Source organism: Balaenoptera musculus, chromosome 7 (genome assembly GCF_009873245.2).
Source record: "Balaenoptera musculus isolate JJ_BM4_2016_0621 chromosome 7, mBalMus1.pri.v3, whole genome shotgun sequence".
Lineage (NCBI taxonomy): Eukaryota > Metazoa > Chordata > Mammalia > Artiodactyla > Balaenopteridae > Balaenoptera > Balaenoptera musculus.
This window is the reverse complement of record NC_045791.1, coordinates 43,875,137-43,895,912: the sequence shown is the minus strand read 5'-3', so window position 1 is coordinate 43,895,912 and position 20,776 is coordinate 43,875,137. Positions and strand designations below refer to the sequence as shown.

Here is a 20,776-nt window from a genome sequence, read left to right as displayed (position 1 = left end):
AAGGAATGAAACAATTAAAACATCTGAAAGCAAAGATGGAAAATACTTGGCATTTCTGCATAGATGTTTACAAATAATAGTGTTGCAGATTTTTTAATGGCCACAATATTTTAGCAGCTTCTCCCATCAAATGGTAGAATCTATTCTTCTAACCCTTGAACCCCGGCTTGATCTTTGGGACATTAGCACATGTGATACAAAGACTTAGAGAGAGCTTGTGCCCTGGTTCTTCCCTCTACTGCTTCTCGGGACTTTTGTGCCACCATGTAATCAGATGTATCAAATCTATCTAATTTTATCACATACAATTGCCAGTATACATTCTCTTAGCACCTTACATTTCCTAATAAAATTTTCAAAATTTTGATTAAATAGCTAATTGTATAATCAGGTAATAATGCCTATGATAGGCTCTATAGGCAGTAATATGGTCTGTCTAATCATGTTCACATTCCCAGTACCTGGCATATTAAAAGCTCAATAAGTGTTGAATAAATAAATGAATGACAACAAATCCAAACTCTTTTTTACTCATTTTATGCTGGAGTAGGCTGGAAAATTCAAAAACTGGCTCAGAGAAGGAGAGAGAACTTTGAGGAAGATAGGATTTGTATTGGCAAGTGAAAAATAGATAGCATGCCTTGTGAAGGGAGGCACAGGCACACAGAGGGTACAGAGATACGTGTACCTTGTTTTTATCGGGAAGTAAACAGAATTTTTATTTCCTTAAACATCCATAGTTTAATGAATGCTTTATTTAGTAAATGCTTTATTCATTGCTCATGAATAAACATGCATTTATACTGCTATAGAAACATTTCTTTTTTTTTTTACATTTTACAGGAAATTTTAGATGAAGACAATGACTTTACCTGACAGCAGTGGTGTGCTGGAACTGGCTTACACCAGTTCGCCAGAGCTAGTTCTGCACATCTCTTCCTAACTCTGTGTACAGTGAAAACACTTCAGCGATGTGAAAGCAGCCATGAAAATTGGCATATGCTACAAATTAAGGCTATGGAGACAGCAGGGAGGAGAGAGGCAAGGAGGGTTATCACAACACCACTGCCTGGTACCTGGTGGGTACATAAAGATGGAACTTCCTACTTTTTAAGTTGTTGACAATTTTATATACCCATAAATAATCTGATCAATTTACCTTAATAAGGCTGAGTTCACTTTCTAGAAAGATCCACTTGTGCAGTTCTGTAATTATGTGGATATTTAGTAAGTACCCACTTCTGAGTAAAGAGGATAAAATAATTATTTGGGGCAATGCAAAACCACAGAGCTAAGATGAGGTTGAAAAGTGAAATTAAGGGGCATCCATTTTCATCCTCTCATTTACATAGAATCCTAAGAGCCTCTTAGGAAGAAGGGAAGCTGAACCTAAATCCCTTTGCTTTGAGATTTAAAATTATTAAATCATTTCTGAAGGAGTATAGTGCCCTAAATGAAGACAAGCAGGAATGGATAACAGCCCCCCACTTCCACTCCCCATTAAGAAGAAACACCATTGATGAGAGGAGGGTCTGGACCCTTTTCCAAACTCAACAGTAGCCACTAGATTACTGCGTGTGTCTGTGTGTGTGTGTGTGTGTCTGATTTTAATGGCCCATTATGTGACTTATGCTAACAGCCTTTCTGACAAAGTCACTTTGGTACTAAGGAGCTTACTCTGAGTGGGGAAAGGAGATGCATGTGTGCCCTTACAATAAGGGAAATAAAAAACTTGAAGTATAACACTTAAGGCTCAAGGCAGGTTTTGGTATGTATGTATGTGGAGGAGGAGGTTGTGTAGCTGACTGGATAAACATGTGCAGATAAACCAGGAAGGATCAACAGCTTTAATGGACAGGGCCTTGTATCAAATGATAGTGGGAAGTCACAAACTCCAGTGCAGCTTGCGTCATCCCAACTCCCTGGATGCCACCAGACTTCTAATTGGTGGTAGAAGATACTGAGAATAATAGGCTAAGCTCTCCAGGGTTAAACACTTGTTGAAATCAACCATGAGGGGCATATCTAGTTTGTAAGGTCCATATTTTTGTCTCTTTTTTTTTCACTGCAGTATTACTAGTACCTGGAGTAGTGTCTGACACTTAATAATAGGCATTAAATAGAGTTGGAGGAATGAATGAATTAATGAATCTGAAGTCCCATTAATTCTCACTGAGGGTGGCAGTAGGTTAGAGATATTAAGGACTGATTAAACCATTTAATCTAAGTAACCCTATGGAACCTTGGAAGAAGAACCCCAGGAGAAATGCCATACTTTCAGAATATCCAGGCAGGTGGTTCCTCTGGGTTATTATATTGTTAATGTTAACCAAATATGACCTAACTTTATATCTCAAGATGATAAAGCCAGACATACCCTTTCCATTAAAAAATTTATATCTGGTGATATTTTTTGCCACATCTACTCTACTTCAAATTTCTTTCTTCCTCAAGAAAGGTAAAGAATAAGTTTCTGTACCTTTCAAGAGGCATGAATCATTAATATGACATTTTTTAAACCATTTATACAGAGCGAGCAGTCCTTTTCAAATTCAAAACTAATGAACTTTTCTTGCCAGAGAACTGAAAAACTTAAAGGTATTTAAATACTAAGCAAAGTTAACAAGAAATTTAAATTTTAAAGCATACTCTAGAAGTTCACTTAAAGATCACAGAATTTAGAGATGGAAACTTCTTCAGAGAGCACTTGATTGAGACCTCTCATTTTCACATGTGAAATAAACAGTAGTTGAAGAAGTTATCCCAATATTTCTAAAACTAAACATTTCTAAGTAGTCGTATCCAATAGGGAAATTTTAACAACTTAGTTTATTTTCCTCATACACAACTCTACTACTTCTGTGTAACATAAAATGATGGTATATTTCATCTTCCATATAACCATCTTTCAAATACTCTAAGTTAGCAGTCATGTTCTTTCTACATATTCCTTTAGCATTTTCCTCAACTAATATTTGTATAGTATGACCTCTACTTTAGTAATGTTCATCTTCTTCAGTGTGCCTACCTTAGGTTTATTCATTGTGTGGAAGTCCACAAGACACATATGGAACATTTTGGATACATCCATATGGACTCCTAGAGCACTTACAGGTGGAAATAACATTCCAGGAAGTGAATCATCCAGAGAGAGAATGAAGAATAAGAGGGAAAAAAATCAAGGATAGATATAGAGAGAAACCAACAGTTAAAAGATAGATGAGAATTGTCACAGGTTTGAAGAAATAGATGGAACTTCTCATATTATGTCAATGGGAGTATAAAACATAGATCAAAATTTTTAACTCTATAACTTTTTGACCCAGCAATCCTCCTGAGAATCATATCAGTAAAGTGCACAAGAACGCATATATGATAATTCATAGCAGCTTTGTTTAAAAGAGATAAATGAGAAATAAAATGTCCATTGTAAAGGGATTGGTTACATAAAGCACGGTACAATCATGCAATGAAATACTAAGCATAATTAAAATGGACAATATCAATATTAACATGGAATGATGTTGATTTTTTTAATGAAAAGAGAGTAGTTGAAAAGATTAAAAATTGTTCCATAATTTTACTTATATGTAATTTAGTTATAATTACATCTGTTTATGATACATAATTAAATTATATTCTTTTATAATATTAATTCTGTAATTCTGTTCAGAAATATTAATTGTATTTCTTCTAAACAGTAGGTTTTGGGGGTTGTTTTGTTTGCCTTCTTTATACTTTATACTTTTTTATATTTCTTGGATTTTTCTAACTCAAAATAATTTTTTGTTTTAAAATAGTTTTAAAACAATAAAATGATTTTAATTTTGGAAAAAAACATAGAAATGTCAGGCAGAGTAAGAGGGGCCAGTGGATAAAATAGAAAAAAATACCAAGGAAGACTACCTGAGACGAGAAGCCAAGGGAGGGGTATGAGAGAAGAGAAGGAAGATCTAAAAACAAAGGTATAGTCAAAAGTTTTAAAAGCAACTGAGACTTCAAAAGGGCTGACAACAGGGGATCACTATACTTGGCAATTAAGAGCACTTTTTAAATAGAATGCATATTAATAAACCTTAAGAGAATATTAAAGTGAGATAGCATGAGAGAAATAGTATTTCAACTTAGTAAACATGACTTTCATTTTCACGATCAGTACTGTTAACTGCATTGGTGTTGCAGACATTATACTTTTGTATTAATCACTGTGATATCATAAAATGCTTTCCTGCCATATTGTCATCTAATTACAAAACAGCAATTTATCATTACATGAAAAAAATTGAGTTATGCAAAGGAAAAAATAGGTATGATTGTAAATAATTTAGCTAGATATTAGAAATCCTTTTCCTAATAAGACTGTAATACTTTTTTCACAGATGCTCCAAAGGTAATTTAGAAGCAGTTTTGAAAGTAGTCAAAAAAGAATATTCATAGTCAAGATATGGAAGCAATCTAAATGTCTGTCAACAGATGAATGGATAAAGAACACATGGTGCGTATATATATATGTATATACATATATATAATGTATAATATATATAATGAAATATTACTCAGCCATAATTAAGAATGAAGTTCTGCCATCTGTAGCAACATGGATGGATGAAACTAGAGAGCATTTTGCTTAATGAAATAAGTGAGAGAAAGACAAACACTCTATGTTATCATTTATGTGTGGAATCTAAAAAATAAAACAAATGAATATATATAACAAAACAGAAACAGACTCACAGGTATAGAGGACAAACTAGTGGTTACCAGCAGGGAGAGGGAAGAGGGGAGGGGCAAGATAGCGGTACAGGATTAAGAGATACAAACACTATGTATAAAATAGATAAACAACAAGGATACATTGTACAGCCCAGGGAAACATAGCCACTATTTTGTAATAACATTAAATGGAGTATAATCTATAAAAATATTGAGTCACTATGTTTTATACACCTGAAACTAATACTGTAAACCAGCTATACTTCAATAAAAAAAGGATATTCATAATGTTCCTTCTGCAGAGACAAGACAAAAGCTTAATTTACCAGCAGAAAATTAAAATTTTACTTTCTTTTAATCATGATTTCAATCATTTTGGTTTTCTATATTATCTTCCCACCTGAAGCTCTCATTAGGGGTAGAAATGATAGAGAAAGAAGGGAAAAAGAATTAGATTTTTTCATTGTGCTTTCAGCAGTTCTGACAAACTAAGAGCAGTAGGGATGACTAGGCAGCCAGGAAAGAGGGACAATAGATTGGGGTAGTGAACAATGTCACCGGGAGAAAATATAAAAGAGAGCATTCCAAAAAGTAACCTCAGAATACCGGTACACCAAATCACTTAATTCTATTAAGTTCCAGTGATGCTAGTACTGATAAAATTATAGGTGTGTGTAACCCAGAAAATCAAGAATATCACCTCTTTCAACTACTATTTAAAACTTGTTCAGTATTATCAGTATTTATCTCAATGGATATTTAAACATAAACATTTATGTGCCGGGTGGCCACTGTTACTTTTCCCCAAGGAGGTCTAGAACTCAAGTGCCCTACTGACAGCACCAGTATGTAAACCACTTAGGAGAATAAAAAATATAAAACAAATTTTGTTCAGTGCTTATATACCATTAGCACTTAATTAATATTGGTGAATGATGATGACTTCACAAGAAAAGCCCTAATTGACTGGTAGCCCACCCCTGCTTCTATTGTGAGGAGATAACCTGTGGAGGCTATGATCACATGCAGCCCAGGAGCTTTAAAGTAGGATAGCTCTAGGGGAAAGATTAGCAGCTGAAATAGAGATTTAAGAATTTAATCAAGAAGTAGACTAAGTTGATCTCCTTCACAATGTCACCTTCATAGTATGATTCTCATACTATTAAACTGTGTAACTAAATAATCAACGCACTTAAGTCTCAGACGTCTGGAAAACTCAAAACAAAAGTATAGTGTTAATATAAACCTACAGAGTACATATTAAGAAGCTTTGGCCATTTGTGGTTTGTCTTCAAAGTATTAAATATTTTCGAAGAAAAATATAGAAGGATTAAAGGAATAAATTCTTTGCTGTAAAATACCCTCTTTTAATATTTATAGGATTATATTTAATGTAATGAAAAGGAATTTCTTTTCATCTATCTCTAAAATAGCAATTGATTGAAAATGTTACATATACACACACAAATATACAGTTCTCCTTATTCACAAAGGATATGTCTTAGGTCACATTACATAGCAAATACCTCAAATATTGTACTGTGCCTTTGATAGGTAGAGAGTAGTAGTAAATAGAGCCAGATTTATAAGAAACGATGAGGGAGATTAAGAATATGGGCTCTTATTCTAAAATCATCTGCCTAAAAACAGACATCCTAAACTAGGGATGGAAAATATATGATGAGGACCCCTAAATTAAGAAAACATACATTGCAGGATTTCTTAGCCACATATACACATTAGAATATTTGTTACTATACTCATGCAAACACATGTCTATAACTACTTGCAAATGGTCTAATAAACCAAATTTAGAAAACTTTAGATCTTTCAAATTTACAATACACTCTAAAAGCAGACTGTAAATAACTAGCAAGTTACCACTCACTTTAAATAGACAAAATATCATTAATAAATTTATATATCAAAATAAATTGATGTGGGTCACATACAAAAATCATGTGAAACAATTAATATGAAGAAACATGGAACATAATATATAGCTTACCTGAGAGTTAATTTTAGGAATAAAAGTAATTCCATTATTACAGACTGTTAAAAAACATTCTCTTATTTGGTTCTTATTTTTAGGATACCCTGGAGAAAAATAGAACAATTCACTATGAAATGTGCATAGGTGGCAAAGATAGTCAATTAGGGAATAAAATTTACTACTGGCTATTTTTTTCTGGAATCTTCAGTATTAGTCTATCTGCCTAATTCCCATCCTCAAATATCCAAAGTGTTTGGCAGGCAGAATGTACAATTTTAAATGGATCCTATGTAATTAATTAACTTCACTAATTATTACCAATGGACCAAATACCACTTAGAATTGCTGTATCAAGTGACATTGAGCCTGTATCAACAATACTAAATTGCACAAAAGTTAACAACCCATAATAGCAGGAAAAACAGTTCTTTCTTTTTCAAATAAAGGACATTTGGAACACGGAAACAATAAGATTATTCATTCTGTGGTGCAGCAGAGACAAGAATTTAAAATAAGAGAATATGAGGTTATTATTAAAACTAGTCTCCAGTGGGACAGGCCTTTCCTTTTGTGGAAATGAATCTGTCTAATGGGAATTTACTAACTATAAAATTTTTCAAATATTTGCAAAATTATTTGGAAAACTATTGTGATAGGGGTACTAACTATCGAATTCATTATTGCTTTATAGGATAGTCTCAACTTTTTAAAAACAGTCATGATTAAGTGAGTAAATATGCCCCAGTCTTCCAGTTAATAAACATCTTGCCCCATTCAGTCACCTAAAAAACAAGGCTCCACATTATGTTTACTTCTATAACATAGTTGTTAAAAGCCCAGACCCTTGTGAGTTTGAATCCCTGCTCTTACACTTGCTAGTCATGGCCTGGGCAAGTCAATCTTTTGTGCTTTAGTTTCCTTATCTATAAGATGGAGATGATAATAGTACTTAGTACAACAAGCTTAGTAACTTCAAAAATTAATTCATTCTCCATTATTTGACCTACCTCATGCAAATGTTTAAACTTCATCTCTAGTCACTCTTTACCCCCATGCACACAATCCCAATGTGTTAGCCACACCATATTTGCCATTCCCAGAATATAATGGATCCTTCCTTCTTTGCCTTCAGAACTCTCATTCATCCTTCTAAGCCCATCTCTGTCTCTGTGAAGCCAACTTTTGTTTCTCTCAGCAGAATTCATTTTTTCCTTCTAATGGCAATTTTTGGAGATAAAAGATCAGAAAGAAAAAGATCTAAGCCTAATTTTTGGCTTTTTCTTTATTTTTTCAAATTATTTTCTACTTTGGTTTCAAAATAGTGCATCATAATTATAGGATCAGCACTTACTATCTTCTGTTTTTTAGTGAAAAACACTTTTGACATTACAATGATTATGATCAGAAAAGCATTTTAGTAATCTTAAGAGCTCAGGAATGCATTGGGTGAAATGAAGAAAGTGGGAGGGTATTATCATTAATAAAATTATGTTGTATGATAGCTTTGTGCTAGGTATTTTACTTACAGTATTTCTGGACTTTAGGTCCACGATATATTAAGTGGTCCCCAAAAGAAATAAACTAGTAAACCAAAATTTTTTTATCTCAAATAAAATGAGCAAAAATATCAAGACAGAGGTATAATTTTCTCTATTAAATTCCTGACTTAAAAGTATTTTACTCTCTGCTAAAAGCAATAGAGAATAAAGAAAATGTCTTTTTAATTTAATTCATAGCCAAGATTTAAATATTAGTTTAACTTTCCCATTAAAGTTTTAAATTTATGAATTCCTGAATATCAGATTAAAATGTAACTAGATTTATTTATCTTAGTACAGTGCAACATAATTAGAAACTCCTGTATTTACATGTTAAATATTTGAAAGCTAATTCAATATTTGATGAGTGTTGATTATGCACCTAATTACAGTATATAAACTTAACTTCTTACATGATTAGTGATATATTATTGAATTATATATAAATGAGATTCAATGCAACACATTTTTTAGTACCTATCTAGTTTAAGAAAAACTGCTGGACCGATACCATGGTAGAATGCAAATACGTATAAGACAAAGATTTGTCCCTCAACAAGCTTATAATCAAATAAGAATGATAAGAAATATATACATAATAATAATATAAGAAATGATGTAAATTCAGAAAGAGAGATCTGGAGGAGGAAGATAATTATTCTGCCAGGAGGGATCAGGTAAGGCTAATGGATGGGCAGAATGGACATTCTATTCTTTGTGGAGAAGATGAGAAGGCACCAATTTGGTATGGAGCAACAAAAAGGTTTTGAACACAAGATTTTTAATAATATTCTTGCGGTTTTACTGCATCTTCCATGTTCTCAGACTGTAGAAAAATAGCAGGTATTATTTTAGAAATATGTGCTAAATGCATGGAAAACAAACAGTCTCTCTCTCACTAAAGAATTTCTTTATATATCAGTGATTTGGGGGAAAATTTAACCTGTAAGGAGTAATGCAAGCTATAACAAGTGTAAAGTTAGATAACAAAGGAATATGAAGGATAAAAGTGCAGGCATTCTACACCATATACAGAAATTAACTCAAAATGGGTCAAAGACCTAAATGTAAGACCCAAAACTATAAATTAGAAGGAAACATAGGGAAAAGCTTTATGACATTGGATTTGGCAAGGATTTCCTGGAAATAACACCAAAAGCATAGGCAACAAAAGTAAAACCAGACAAATTGGACTATATCAAAAAATTAAAATTTTCTGCATATCAAAGAACATAGTCAACAGAGCAAAAAGGCAACCTACAGAATGGGAGAAAATATTTGCAAATCATATATACCTGATAAGGAGTTAATATCTAGAATACATAAAGAACTCCTACAACTGAACAACACATAAAAAAATCCAGTTAAACAATGCACAAAGGACTTGAATAGACATTTCTCCAAAGATGATATACAAATGGCCAACATGCAAATGAGAAAATGTTCAATATCACTAATTATTAGGAAAATGCAAATCAAAACCTGACACCCATTAGGATGGCTACTATCAAGAAAACCTGGAAAACTGCAAGTGTTAGTGAGGATGTGAAGAAATTGGAACCCTTGCGCAGTGTTGGTAGGAATGTAAAATTGTGCATCTTCTATGAAAAACAGTATGTCAGTTTCTCTAAAAATTAAAAATAGAATGACCCTATGATCCAGCGATCCCACTTATGGGTATATACTCAAAAGAATTGAAAGCAGGGTCTTGAAGCAATATTTGCACAATCATGCTCATAACAGCACTAGCCAAACAGCACAGCAGTATTTCACAATTGCTTCCAAAAGATGGAAGCAATCATGTCCATCGATAGATGAATGGATAAACAAAATGTAGTATATACATACAATGGATATCATGCCGCCTTAAAAAGGAAAGTAATTTCTAACACTACAGCATTGATACAACTTCATGACATTATGCTAAGTGAAATAAGTCAGTCACAAAAGGACAAACACTGCATGATTTCACTTCTGTGAGGTATCTAGCATAGTCAAATTCATAGAAACAGAAGATAGAATGGTGTTTGCCAGGGGGAGAAGGAAATGGGGAGTTGTTGTTACAGAGTTTCAGTTTTCCAAGATGAAAAAGTTCTGACACTGCTTACACAACATTGTAAATATATTTAACACTATTGAACTGTACACTTAGAATTGGCTATGATGATAAATTTTATGTTATGAATTTTTTACCACAAAAAAATTTTTTTTTAATTTTTAAAAAAAAGCAATCCAGTTGTTTGACAGAATATTCTTGACTGGAAATCGATCCACTAAGTCAAAATGGCTGAAATAATAGCATATCATCTTCAGCTACTGAATTTTCTTCTCTTTGTTATCATCTAATTATTAATAAGACATACTATTTTTAGCAACTTATTAATTTGCTCTTATGCCTGCAGAAAATATAACAATGGTCATATCTGAAAAAATAAAATATTCATTAAATTTTTTAAAAGTTCAGGCATCCATTCTGAGAAAAGCTGGACACGGCTGAACAATGAAGAGAGAATGGAGGTGTTTAAGAATAACTGAACTCCCTAACTATCCCTGTCCCCCACCCTTCCCCCTGGTAACCATAAATTCATTCCCTAAGTCTGTCTGTCTCTGTTTTGTAAATAAGTTCATTTGTATCATTTTTTTAGATTCCCCGCATATAAGTGATAAGGGAGTTTCGGATTGACATGTACACACTGCTATATTTAAAATGGATAATCAACAAGGACCTACTGTAGAGCACAGGGAACTCTGCTCAATAAAAAAAAAAAAGAACTGAAGAGGCACTTGGTTATTTTTATTAGGCCCATGTGGAAACTGACCCCACCCATCCATCCACCACCCTTACCCTCAGTAATGCCACCTTTCTCTCTGGTGCTCTCCCACTTACCCACGTTATATTATATTATGCTACCAGTTGATGTTTTCCTGAACCGTGGCATCCACCTCATTGCCCCTGCGTTATTTTCCGATTCAGGGTAATCAATCTGGGAACCACTAACAGATGTATTAACTCTCTGTGTGCATCACAACAGAATCCCCCATGGCATCCTCAAATGCTGGAATGTTTATCTACTTAACATGATCTGGGAGCAGAACAAATATTAAGAAAGTCAACATAAATAAGGTTTTTCTTATTTTCTTTCAAAATTCTAAAATGTTGCCTTTGCATTCTGTGATGTTAACTTCAATCACCAGTGACTAAGTCACAGTTATTCACTTCTGGGATTAAAATACCCACTGTAGACATCAGCAAACAGAACAAAATCTGATTTATCCAACTGTGTTTTGCCAACCAGAAATCTCTTTTAACAAGCATTGTACACTGTTATGTGTATTCCCAGTAAAAAGAAATGTATGTAATACATGTTGATACAACAATTAAAGTGACTGTATTAAATCTTATTTTTGTATTATGTATTTTCCATTCAAAGGGACCATTTAGTATTTTCCTGTAATTATTTATAAATTACTGTTAACTGCTAATTATCTGTGTGTGGATTATCAATCACAATCTTTAAACCCAAGATAATGTTTCACTGGAATTGAGTATATTTTTACACTAAGTTCTTGATTTATTAGGTTTTCTTGTGTGAGTTTAGTGAATATAAGCATAGCTTAAGTCATGGTATGACATAAGTAGGACAGTAGCTATGCTGCTTTTCAAATCTAAAGAAAAATTTGCTTTATATTAGACATTACTGGGTTAGATTTTTCAAGTTTCTGCTTCCTTTAATTTGTGTAATGAATATGGATAGCATGCAAATTACTACGCCTGCCCAGTAAGTATAACCTTTCCAGACCTTGGGTGCTTTCTGTGCATCAAGCAAAATGTCAAACACAGAGTGGGTATAGTTGTTGAAAGTTGTCTCTAAATAGTATGTTAACTCTTCTGTTATTTAATTGTTGTAACTAAATATAAGACCCAATAATAATGAATTTAACCGTAATTTAAGTGGCTACAATTCTTAAGGGGAATGAACACTTACTTTTCAGCTGCTGTAGATTATTAGGAACTATCTCTGATTAGTTTTACTTAAGATGATTTGGGTTTCACTTTTCAACAAAAAGATGAAAAACACCACATACCTTGTATCTCACTAGTAATAATTTCTTGTTAAAAAATTAAAATGAACTAATGGCATGTATACATTAAATTGCAGTGGAATAATAACTGTCAATACTTATGTAACTCTTAGGCCAGGTACTATTCTAAGTATTCTTCCCTTATTTCTCATAAAAATTTAGGAAATATATTCCACTGTTATCCTTATTTTAACAACAGAGAAAAGAGGTGCAGAGAAGTTAACTAATTAGCTAAAACTTCCATAACAAATAAGGGACAGAGGTGATATTTGAACCCAATACAGTCTGGTTTCAGAGCCTCTCTATACTTTACCAGCATCTAGACCATACTACCTCCCTGTTGAATTATCTGACCTTCTTCCTACTGAAGAGAACACACACAAATGATGCCTCCAGCCCTCTCTCATATATATCTCAGTAAAACTAGAATACCAATTGTCCTTAATGCCCTTCCAGTGACAGCCTACTCTGACAACATAGGGTGAATTAGATGCCCCTCCTGTCCTCCCCTGTCACATAACACCCAATATGCTGGTCTGTCATAATTTTTTTCTTTTCATTCCCCAATTAATTGTAATTCCTTGAAGGAAGGATTATTGAAAGACTGGCACACAACACAGTACAGGAATATAGGAGAGGTTCAATAAATGTCTGTTGAACAAATTAACGCTTCTCATTGTTTGCAGGACTGACTATTGGCACTCCAGACTACACCAAAACAGTCATATCCACCGCACCACCACCACCACCATTACTACTCTGATATCAACTTTTGCAGTTCTCCACATAGCAACAAACTTCACATTTCTCTTTGAAACACCAGTAGGTATCCCCCCCACCAAAATAGTCTTACCTTCTAAATCTTCTTTCTCAAAGTGTGTTTTGAGAATAGAACGAGTTCCACCTCTATCCACAACTGCCTCTTCATCATTTCTCTGTAGAATAGAGAGAAAGAAGACTAAATGATAATACATAGATTCTCTTAATTTCAGCAAATAAACTTTAATGTGATCTAATAATTTAGGGGTTTAATTCAGTAACATAAACCTACTTGTACATGACTATTCTATTTGATTATCAAGTGTTAATTTACAAAAGACTAAGATTAACTTGACCACACATTCAGAGAAGGAATGTCATTTGATTTTCCACGAAACTGAAGGCAGGCAAACATTCCAGTTGGCATCATTTGTTAGTGAGATGAAAACTAGAAAACAAACAGTTATCCTGTCAATTTAGTAACATGTATTTTTATCTCTGATAAAGAATTCTTGTTAACAAGATGACATTTTGAACTATACAAGGAAAATATGAAAATCATTAGTGCTATGTCCGGGAGAAATAATTCCATTGCCATTATAAATGGGGTTGAGGGGAACTAATCTCTTGAAAGCAATTAGTAGCAATTACTAGGTAAACTAAAACTCTAATGACTTTGTTTCAGTATAATGCATTTTATTCAAACTAAACTGTAAATTACAATCATGTGCATTAAACCTTCATTCAGTTTCTATAAATTTTTTACCTATTTAGAAGGGCTGGGCATAGGCTTTGTCTTCTGAACCCTGTACACATAACTCAAAATAGTATACTCAGTGATTTGGTACTGAATAAAATAATGGGGGAGGTGTGAGCATAATCCATTTTGACCATGCAGGAATGGACAAAATATGAAATACTGAATGAAGTGAAATATGAATTATTTACAACTTTTATCTGTGAACGCCCAGGTAAAAATTGCCTTAAAAGTGAATACCGAGTACAAAAGGAGAAATGAAAAGGTAGACTAAAGTTGAATGAAACCTTTCAAGATCTATTTCTAAGCCTATTCTAGTTTATTACTATTAGAAAAGTAAAAGATTTTTGTTTCTTCTTTGAAAGCTTTTTAATTCCTGAACATAATCTTAATAAAGATTTGTCCTCCATGTTTGACAAATCAGTACTTTCAACTGCAGGAGTATAGACATATTTCAGCCTAAAAAGATCAGCTCTCGTATGCTTCAAATGCAGCACAATATGCAGCAGAAGGACATGTTTTATAGCCTATAGTCCTGTTGTCTTTCTGACAACTTGTACTGACACAAGTCAGGGTAAAGTCTTTGAAATCAGAGTTAGATAAACTTACACTATAAATGAGAGAAAATGAGAGAAAAAATTAAAATGAAGATAGATTTCAGAACCCATTGCTCTTCTGTTTGGCAAAGTTTAAGAAAATCTGTTGGTTTAACCAACAATAGCAATAGAAAAACTAAAGTTGAGACTTTTATAATTTTCCTGAACCAGATAAATTCAAGTTTCAGCCTATTTTGAATCTGTTCTTGATACATTTACAAATCAAATTTACCCTCTGTGCAAGACATTTTCAAATATATGTCACACTAGAATACAACTCTGCCCTCTGGGGTGTTGTTAGGAAGAATGCCAAAAACTAAGTCATGCATCCTTGTTCAAAGGTCAGAAGGAACACTATTCCAATATAACTCAAAATGGCAGTCTCTGAAAACAACTGCAAAATGGAAAGCTTATACAGAATACACAAAGATGTTTCTCCCTATACAATAAATATTTGATTTTGATTTCAAGGACCTGAAATAATTTTCAGCTTATACAAAATGTTTTTTCCCTTTATTTATATAAAGCATGTATACTGTCCACATACAAAAGATAATTCTGTTGAATCGCTAATGTTGAGATATTGAGAGAAAATCAAATTTTGCAGCAGAAGTAGAAATGGAATCTAAATAGGAAATAGCTGATTATTTAATTACTATGCAGGTTACAAGCAGAAGTGACCTAATTTTAATTTTTCTCTAAAAGAAAAAGAACTAGAAGCTAGAATATGAATATAACTCAATGTAAGTGACTCATTTTGTAGTTTCATATTATCCTCTTTAAATACTCTCTGGATGTTCCATATTTTCAGCTGAAAATTCCCAAGATACAGATTAATGTTAATACATATACTGAAATTCCTCTACTTTGGCTATAGCTCAAAAGATCACTTCAATATTATTCAAGACTTTTTAGCAGAATATTTCCCTTCCCCCTTATTACCAAGAGCAAGTAAGTATGAGGTGTGATGATGGGAATGCAGAGGGACTTATGGCACTGGGTGCCAGTCTATGCAGTAATAGAGCAATAAGATACATTTTCACTTCATTTTGAACTGTTACTATCTTTAGAATTGGTGAACATCAAATATATTAATGCACCCTAATTTCCATATGTATTTACTCACCTAGGAACAAATTTTAGCACTGTGTAGGGAGAGAACACATAAATATATTACATTGCCTTTCAATACAATTCACCCTTACTACACTGTTGGGTAAATGTTTATAAGATGATTGAGTCCAGTAAATAGTATAGGGCAATGTTTTAAATTTGGGGGGAACGTGGCCCATATTGAGAAATATATATCCCAACACAGTCACATATTCATATATATGTAATAAAAACAAAAGTTTCACAAACCAGCATTTACTCTTTTTTTTTTTTTAATTTATTTGTTTATTTATTTTTGGCTGTGTTGGGTCTTCATTTCTGTGCGAGGGCTTTCTCTAATTGTGGCAAGCAGGGGCCACTCTTCATCGCGGTGCGCGGGCCTCTCACTGTCACGGCCTCTCTTGTTGCGGAGCACAGGCTCCAGACACGCAGGCTCAGTAGTTGTGGCCCACGGGCCCAGTTGCTCCACGGCATGTGGGATCTTCCCAGACCAGGGCTCGAACCCGTGTCCCCTGCATTGGCAGGCAGATTCTCAGCCACTGCGCCACCAGGGAAGCCCAGCATTTACTCTTAGTATAAAAAATGCACTCTGATATTTTCTGTTCCAGGGTATACTATTTCATTTAGAAGTCCTAGTCACTACCCATTAAATTTATTTCAGGACTGAAAAATGGCTTGTGACATGCAATTTGAAAAACATTGGTATAGACTATGGCCCTGAGACAAACTAACAGTAACTAAATTCACACAGAAATTTCTTCTAGACTTGTTTGTAAATATCATTAGCTCTATGAATATGTAAAAATCACCTTTTTCTGATTTACCAAAGCTCTTGAGCACAGCCATCAATGAAATTAACTTTTCTAGTTTTACAAACCAAAATCTAACAGTAATCTTGTGAGCAGGAAAATTCAAACTTTTTAAATATCCTTTTAATTCTCATCTCATTTGAAAATGAATAGAGGAGAAAGCAGTTCATTTTCAATTCAGAATTCTTTCTTCCTTAGAACTATTTATCATATCATTTTTAAAAAGTAACCACTTTTTCTGCCTTTTTTTTTAGGTATTAGATATTAGGATAGTATTGTGTGCTGTATACTCTCCACTAACCCTTACAGATCCACTTTCCACTCTTATTCACCATGCTCTGTGTCTTTACAGACTGCATCGCTAGGATCCCTTGTCTTTTAGCTTCCTATTGAGTTCAGCCAATGAGAGATAATGACAGAAGACTATAGAGCTGGGAGGAGAGAAACATGGCCCCTGTTGGACCATAGTTTGGCAATGGCTGTGATCTTCTATCAAACACCAAATCGCTTGTCACGTGACTCTTCTACAGCTATAGGACTTGCTGGTTTGCATTAACTGCTCCCCCACCTTGCTCCTTTAGGCCTAGAAATAGTGACCGTTTCTGACTGTTGCAGGTTTCTCGGATTTCACTAACCCTCGCTGATTACCCTTTATCCTGCCCACACTTTTTAAAAAAATTTTTATTGGAGTATAGTTGATTTACAATGTTGTGTTAGTTTCTGCTGTACAGCAAAGTGAATCAGTTATACATATACATACATCCACTCTTTTTAAAATTCTTTTCCCATATAGGCCATTACAGAGTATTGAGTAGAGTTCTCTGTGCTATACAGTAGGTCGTTATTAGTTACCTATTTTACATATAGTAGTGTGTATATGTCAATCCCAATCAGTCCTTTCATTAAATTCTTTTTATCACCCTTCTTGAGTGACCATCTCTTTCTTGCTATGACCCTGATTTACACGTCACATTTATTTCAATGACTAAAAACCATGGTATCAAGTTTCATAGAGATGAACATATAATCAAAGTGGTAACCTACATACATAACTTTGACTAAGAAATATCTATCAAAAAATACTGTTGAATGTTTAATAATGTACAATTATTTATTTTGTTTTTATCTTTTGCCTTTAGGAGACAGACCCCCCAAAAATATTACTACCATTTATGTGAAAGAGCATTCTGCCTATGTTCTCTTCTAGGAGTTTTATGGTTTCAAGTCTTATATGTAGGTCTTTAATCTATTTTGAGTTTATTTTTGTATATGGTGTGAGGAAATGTTCTAATCTCATTCTTTTACATGTAGCTGTCCAGTTTTCCCAGCACCACTTATTGAAGAGACTGTCTTTTCTCCAATTGCTTTTTGCCTCCTTTGTCATAGACTAATTGACCATAGTCACATGGATCTATTTCTGGGTTCTCTATTCTGATCTATTGATCTATGTGTTTATTTTTGTGCCACTACCATGCTGTTTTGATTTCTGTAGCTTGGTAGTATAGTCTGAAGTCAGGGAGAATGATACCTGCAGCTTTATTCTTTTTTCTCAAGATTGCTTTAGCAGCATTATTTGCAATAGCCAAGATATGGAAGCAACCCAAGTGTCCATCAACAGATGAATGGATAAAGAACATGTGGTATGTATATATATATGTATATACATATATAATGTATAATATATATAAAGAAATATTACTCAGCCATAAAAAAGAATGAAATTCTGCCATTTGCAATGATGTGCATGGACCTAGAGTATTATGCTTAGTGAAATAAATCAGACAGAGAAAGACAAATACTGTGTTTTCACTTATATGTGAAATCGAAAAAAATAAAACAAATGAATGCATAAAACAAAATAGAAACAGACTCACAGATACAGAAAGCAAACTAGTGGGTACCAGTGGGGAGAGGGAAGTGGGAGGGGCAAGATAGGTGTATGGAATTAAGAAGATACAAAATACTATGTATAAAATAGATAAGTGGGAGACATTCAAGATGGTGGAGGAATAAGACGTGGAGATCACCTTCCTCCCCACAAATACATCAGAAACACATCTACATGTGAAACAACTCCTACAGAACACCTAATGAACGCTGGCAGAAGACCTCAGACTTCCCAAAAGATATATATATTTTTTCCTTTTCTCTTTTTGTGAGTGTGTATGTGTATTCTTCTTTGTGTGATTTTGTCTGTATAGCTTTGCTTTTACCATTTCTCCTAGAGTTCTGTCTGTCCGGTTTTTTGTTTGTTTGTTTGTTTACTATAGTTTTTAGCACTTGTTATTATTGGTGGATTTCATTTTTGGTTTGGTTGCTATCTTCTTTCTTTCTTTTTTTTTTAATACTTTATAATTTTTTTATTTTTAATAATTTTTTATTTTTATTCTAATAACTTTCTTTCTATTTTTCCTTCCTTCCTTCCTTCCTTCCTTTCCTTCCTTTCCTTCTGAACTGTGTGGCTTGACAGGGTCTTCGTGCTCCGGCCTGGTGTCAGGCCCATGCCTCTGAGGTGGGAGAGCCGAGTTCAGGACATTGGTTCACCAGAGACCTCCCGGCTCCACGTAATATCAAACAGCAAAAGCTCTCCCAGAGATCTCCATCTCAACGCTAAGACCCAGCTTCACTCAATGACCAGCAAGCTACAGTGCTAGATACCCTGTGCCAAACAAATAGCAAGACAGGAACACAACCCCACCCATTACCAGAAAGGATGCCTAAAATAATAATAAGGTCACAGACACCCCAAAACACACCACCGGATGTGGTCCTGCCCACCAGAAAGATATGATTCAGCCTCATCCACCAGAACACAGGCACCAGTCCACTCCACCAAGAAGCCTACACAACCAACTGAACCATAATTAGCCACTGGGCACAGACACCAAAACCAATGGGAACTACGAAGCTGCAGCCTGTAAAAAGGAGGCCCCAACTCAGTAACTTAAGCAAAATGAGATGACAGAGAAACACACACAGCCAATGAAGGAGCAAGGTAAAAACCCACCAGACCAAACAAATGAAGAGGAAATAGGCAGACTACCTGAAAAACAATTCAGAGTAAAGAGAGTAAAGATGACGCAAAATCTTGGAAATAGAATGGAGAAAATACAAGAAACGTTTAACAAGGACCTAGAAGAATTAAAGAGTAAACAATGATGAACAACACAATAAATGAAATTTAAAATTCTCTAGAAGGAATCAATAGCAGAATAACTGAGGCAGAAGAACAGATAAGTGACCTGCAAGATAAAATAGTGGAAAAAAATACCACAGAGCTGAATAAAGAAAAAAGAATGAAAAGAATTGAGGACTGTCTCAGAGACCACTGGGACAACATTAAGTGCACCAACATTCGAATTATAGGGGTCCCAGAAGAAGAAGAGAAAAAGAAAAGGACTGAGAAAATATTTGAAGACATTATAGTTGAAAACTTCAATAACATGGGAAAGGAAATAGTCAATCAAGTCCAGGAAGTGCAGAGAGACTCATACAGGATAAATACAAGGAGAAACAAGCCAAGACACATATTAATCAAACTACCAAAATTAAATACAAAGAAAAAATATTAAAAGCAGCAAGGGAAAAACAACAAACAATACACAAGGGAAACACCATAAGGTTAACAGCTGATCTTTCAGCAGAAACTCTGCAAGCCAGAAGGTAGTGGCAAGACATATTTAGAGTGATGAAAGGGAAAAACCTACAACCAAGATTACTCTACCTAGCAAGGATCTCATTCAGATTTGACGGAGAAATTAAAACCTTAACAGACAAGCAAAAGCTAAGAGAATTCAGCACAACCAAACCAGCTTTACAAATGTTAAAGGAGCTTCTCTAGGCAGGAAACACAAGAGAAGGAAAAGAGGTACAATAACAAACCTAAAACAATTTTAAAAAATGGTAATAGGAACATACATATCGAAAACCCCCTTAAATGTAAATGGATTAAATGCTCTAACCAAGACACAAACTGGCTGAATGGATACAAAAACAAGACCCATATATATGCTGTCTACAAGAGACCCACTTCAGACGTAGAGACACATACAGACTGAAAGTGAGGGGATGGAAAAAGATATTCCATGCAAATGGAAATCAAAAGAAAGCTGGAGTAGCAATTCTCATATCAGACAAAATAGACTTTAAAATAAAGACTATTACAAGAGACAAAGAAGGACACTATATAATGATCAAGGGATCGATCCAAGAGGAAGGTATAACAACTGTAAATATTTATGCACCCAACATAGGAGCACCTCAATACATAAGGCAAATACTAACAGCCATAAAAGGGGAAATCGACAGCAACACAATCATAGTAGGGGACTTTAACACCCCACTTTCACCAATGGACAGATCATCCAAAATGAAAATAAATAAGGAAACACAAGCTTAAATGATACATTAAACAA

The 20,776-nt window shown here is 34.1% G+C and overlaps 1 protein-coding gene across 7 annotated transcripts in view; it reads right to left on the bottom strand.

Annotated features, from left to right (window-relative positions):
• Window positions 1-20,776, bottom strand: part of SLC4A10 (solute carrier family 4 member 10) — a 302,199-nt gene that overhangs the window by 172,552 nt on the left and 108,871 nt on the right. For all 7 annotated transcript variants that reach the window (XM_036858559.1, XM_036858555.1, XM_036858558.1 and 4 more), the window contains exon 2: window positions 13,181-13,262. In XM_036858559.1, coding sequence (XP_036714454.1) covers window positions 13,181-13,262 — 82 coding nt within the window. The remainder of the gene's footprint in view (window positions 1-13,180; window positions 13,263-20,776) is intronic.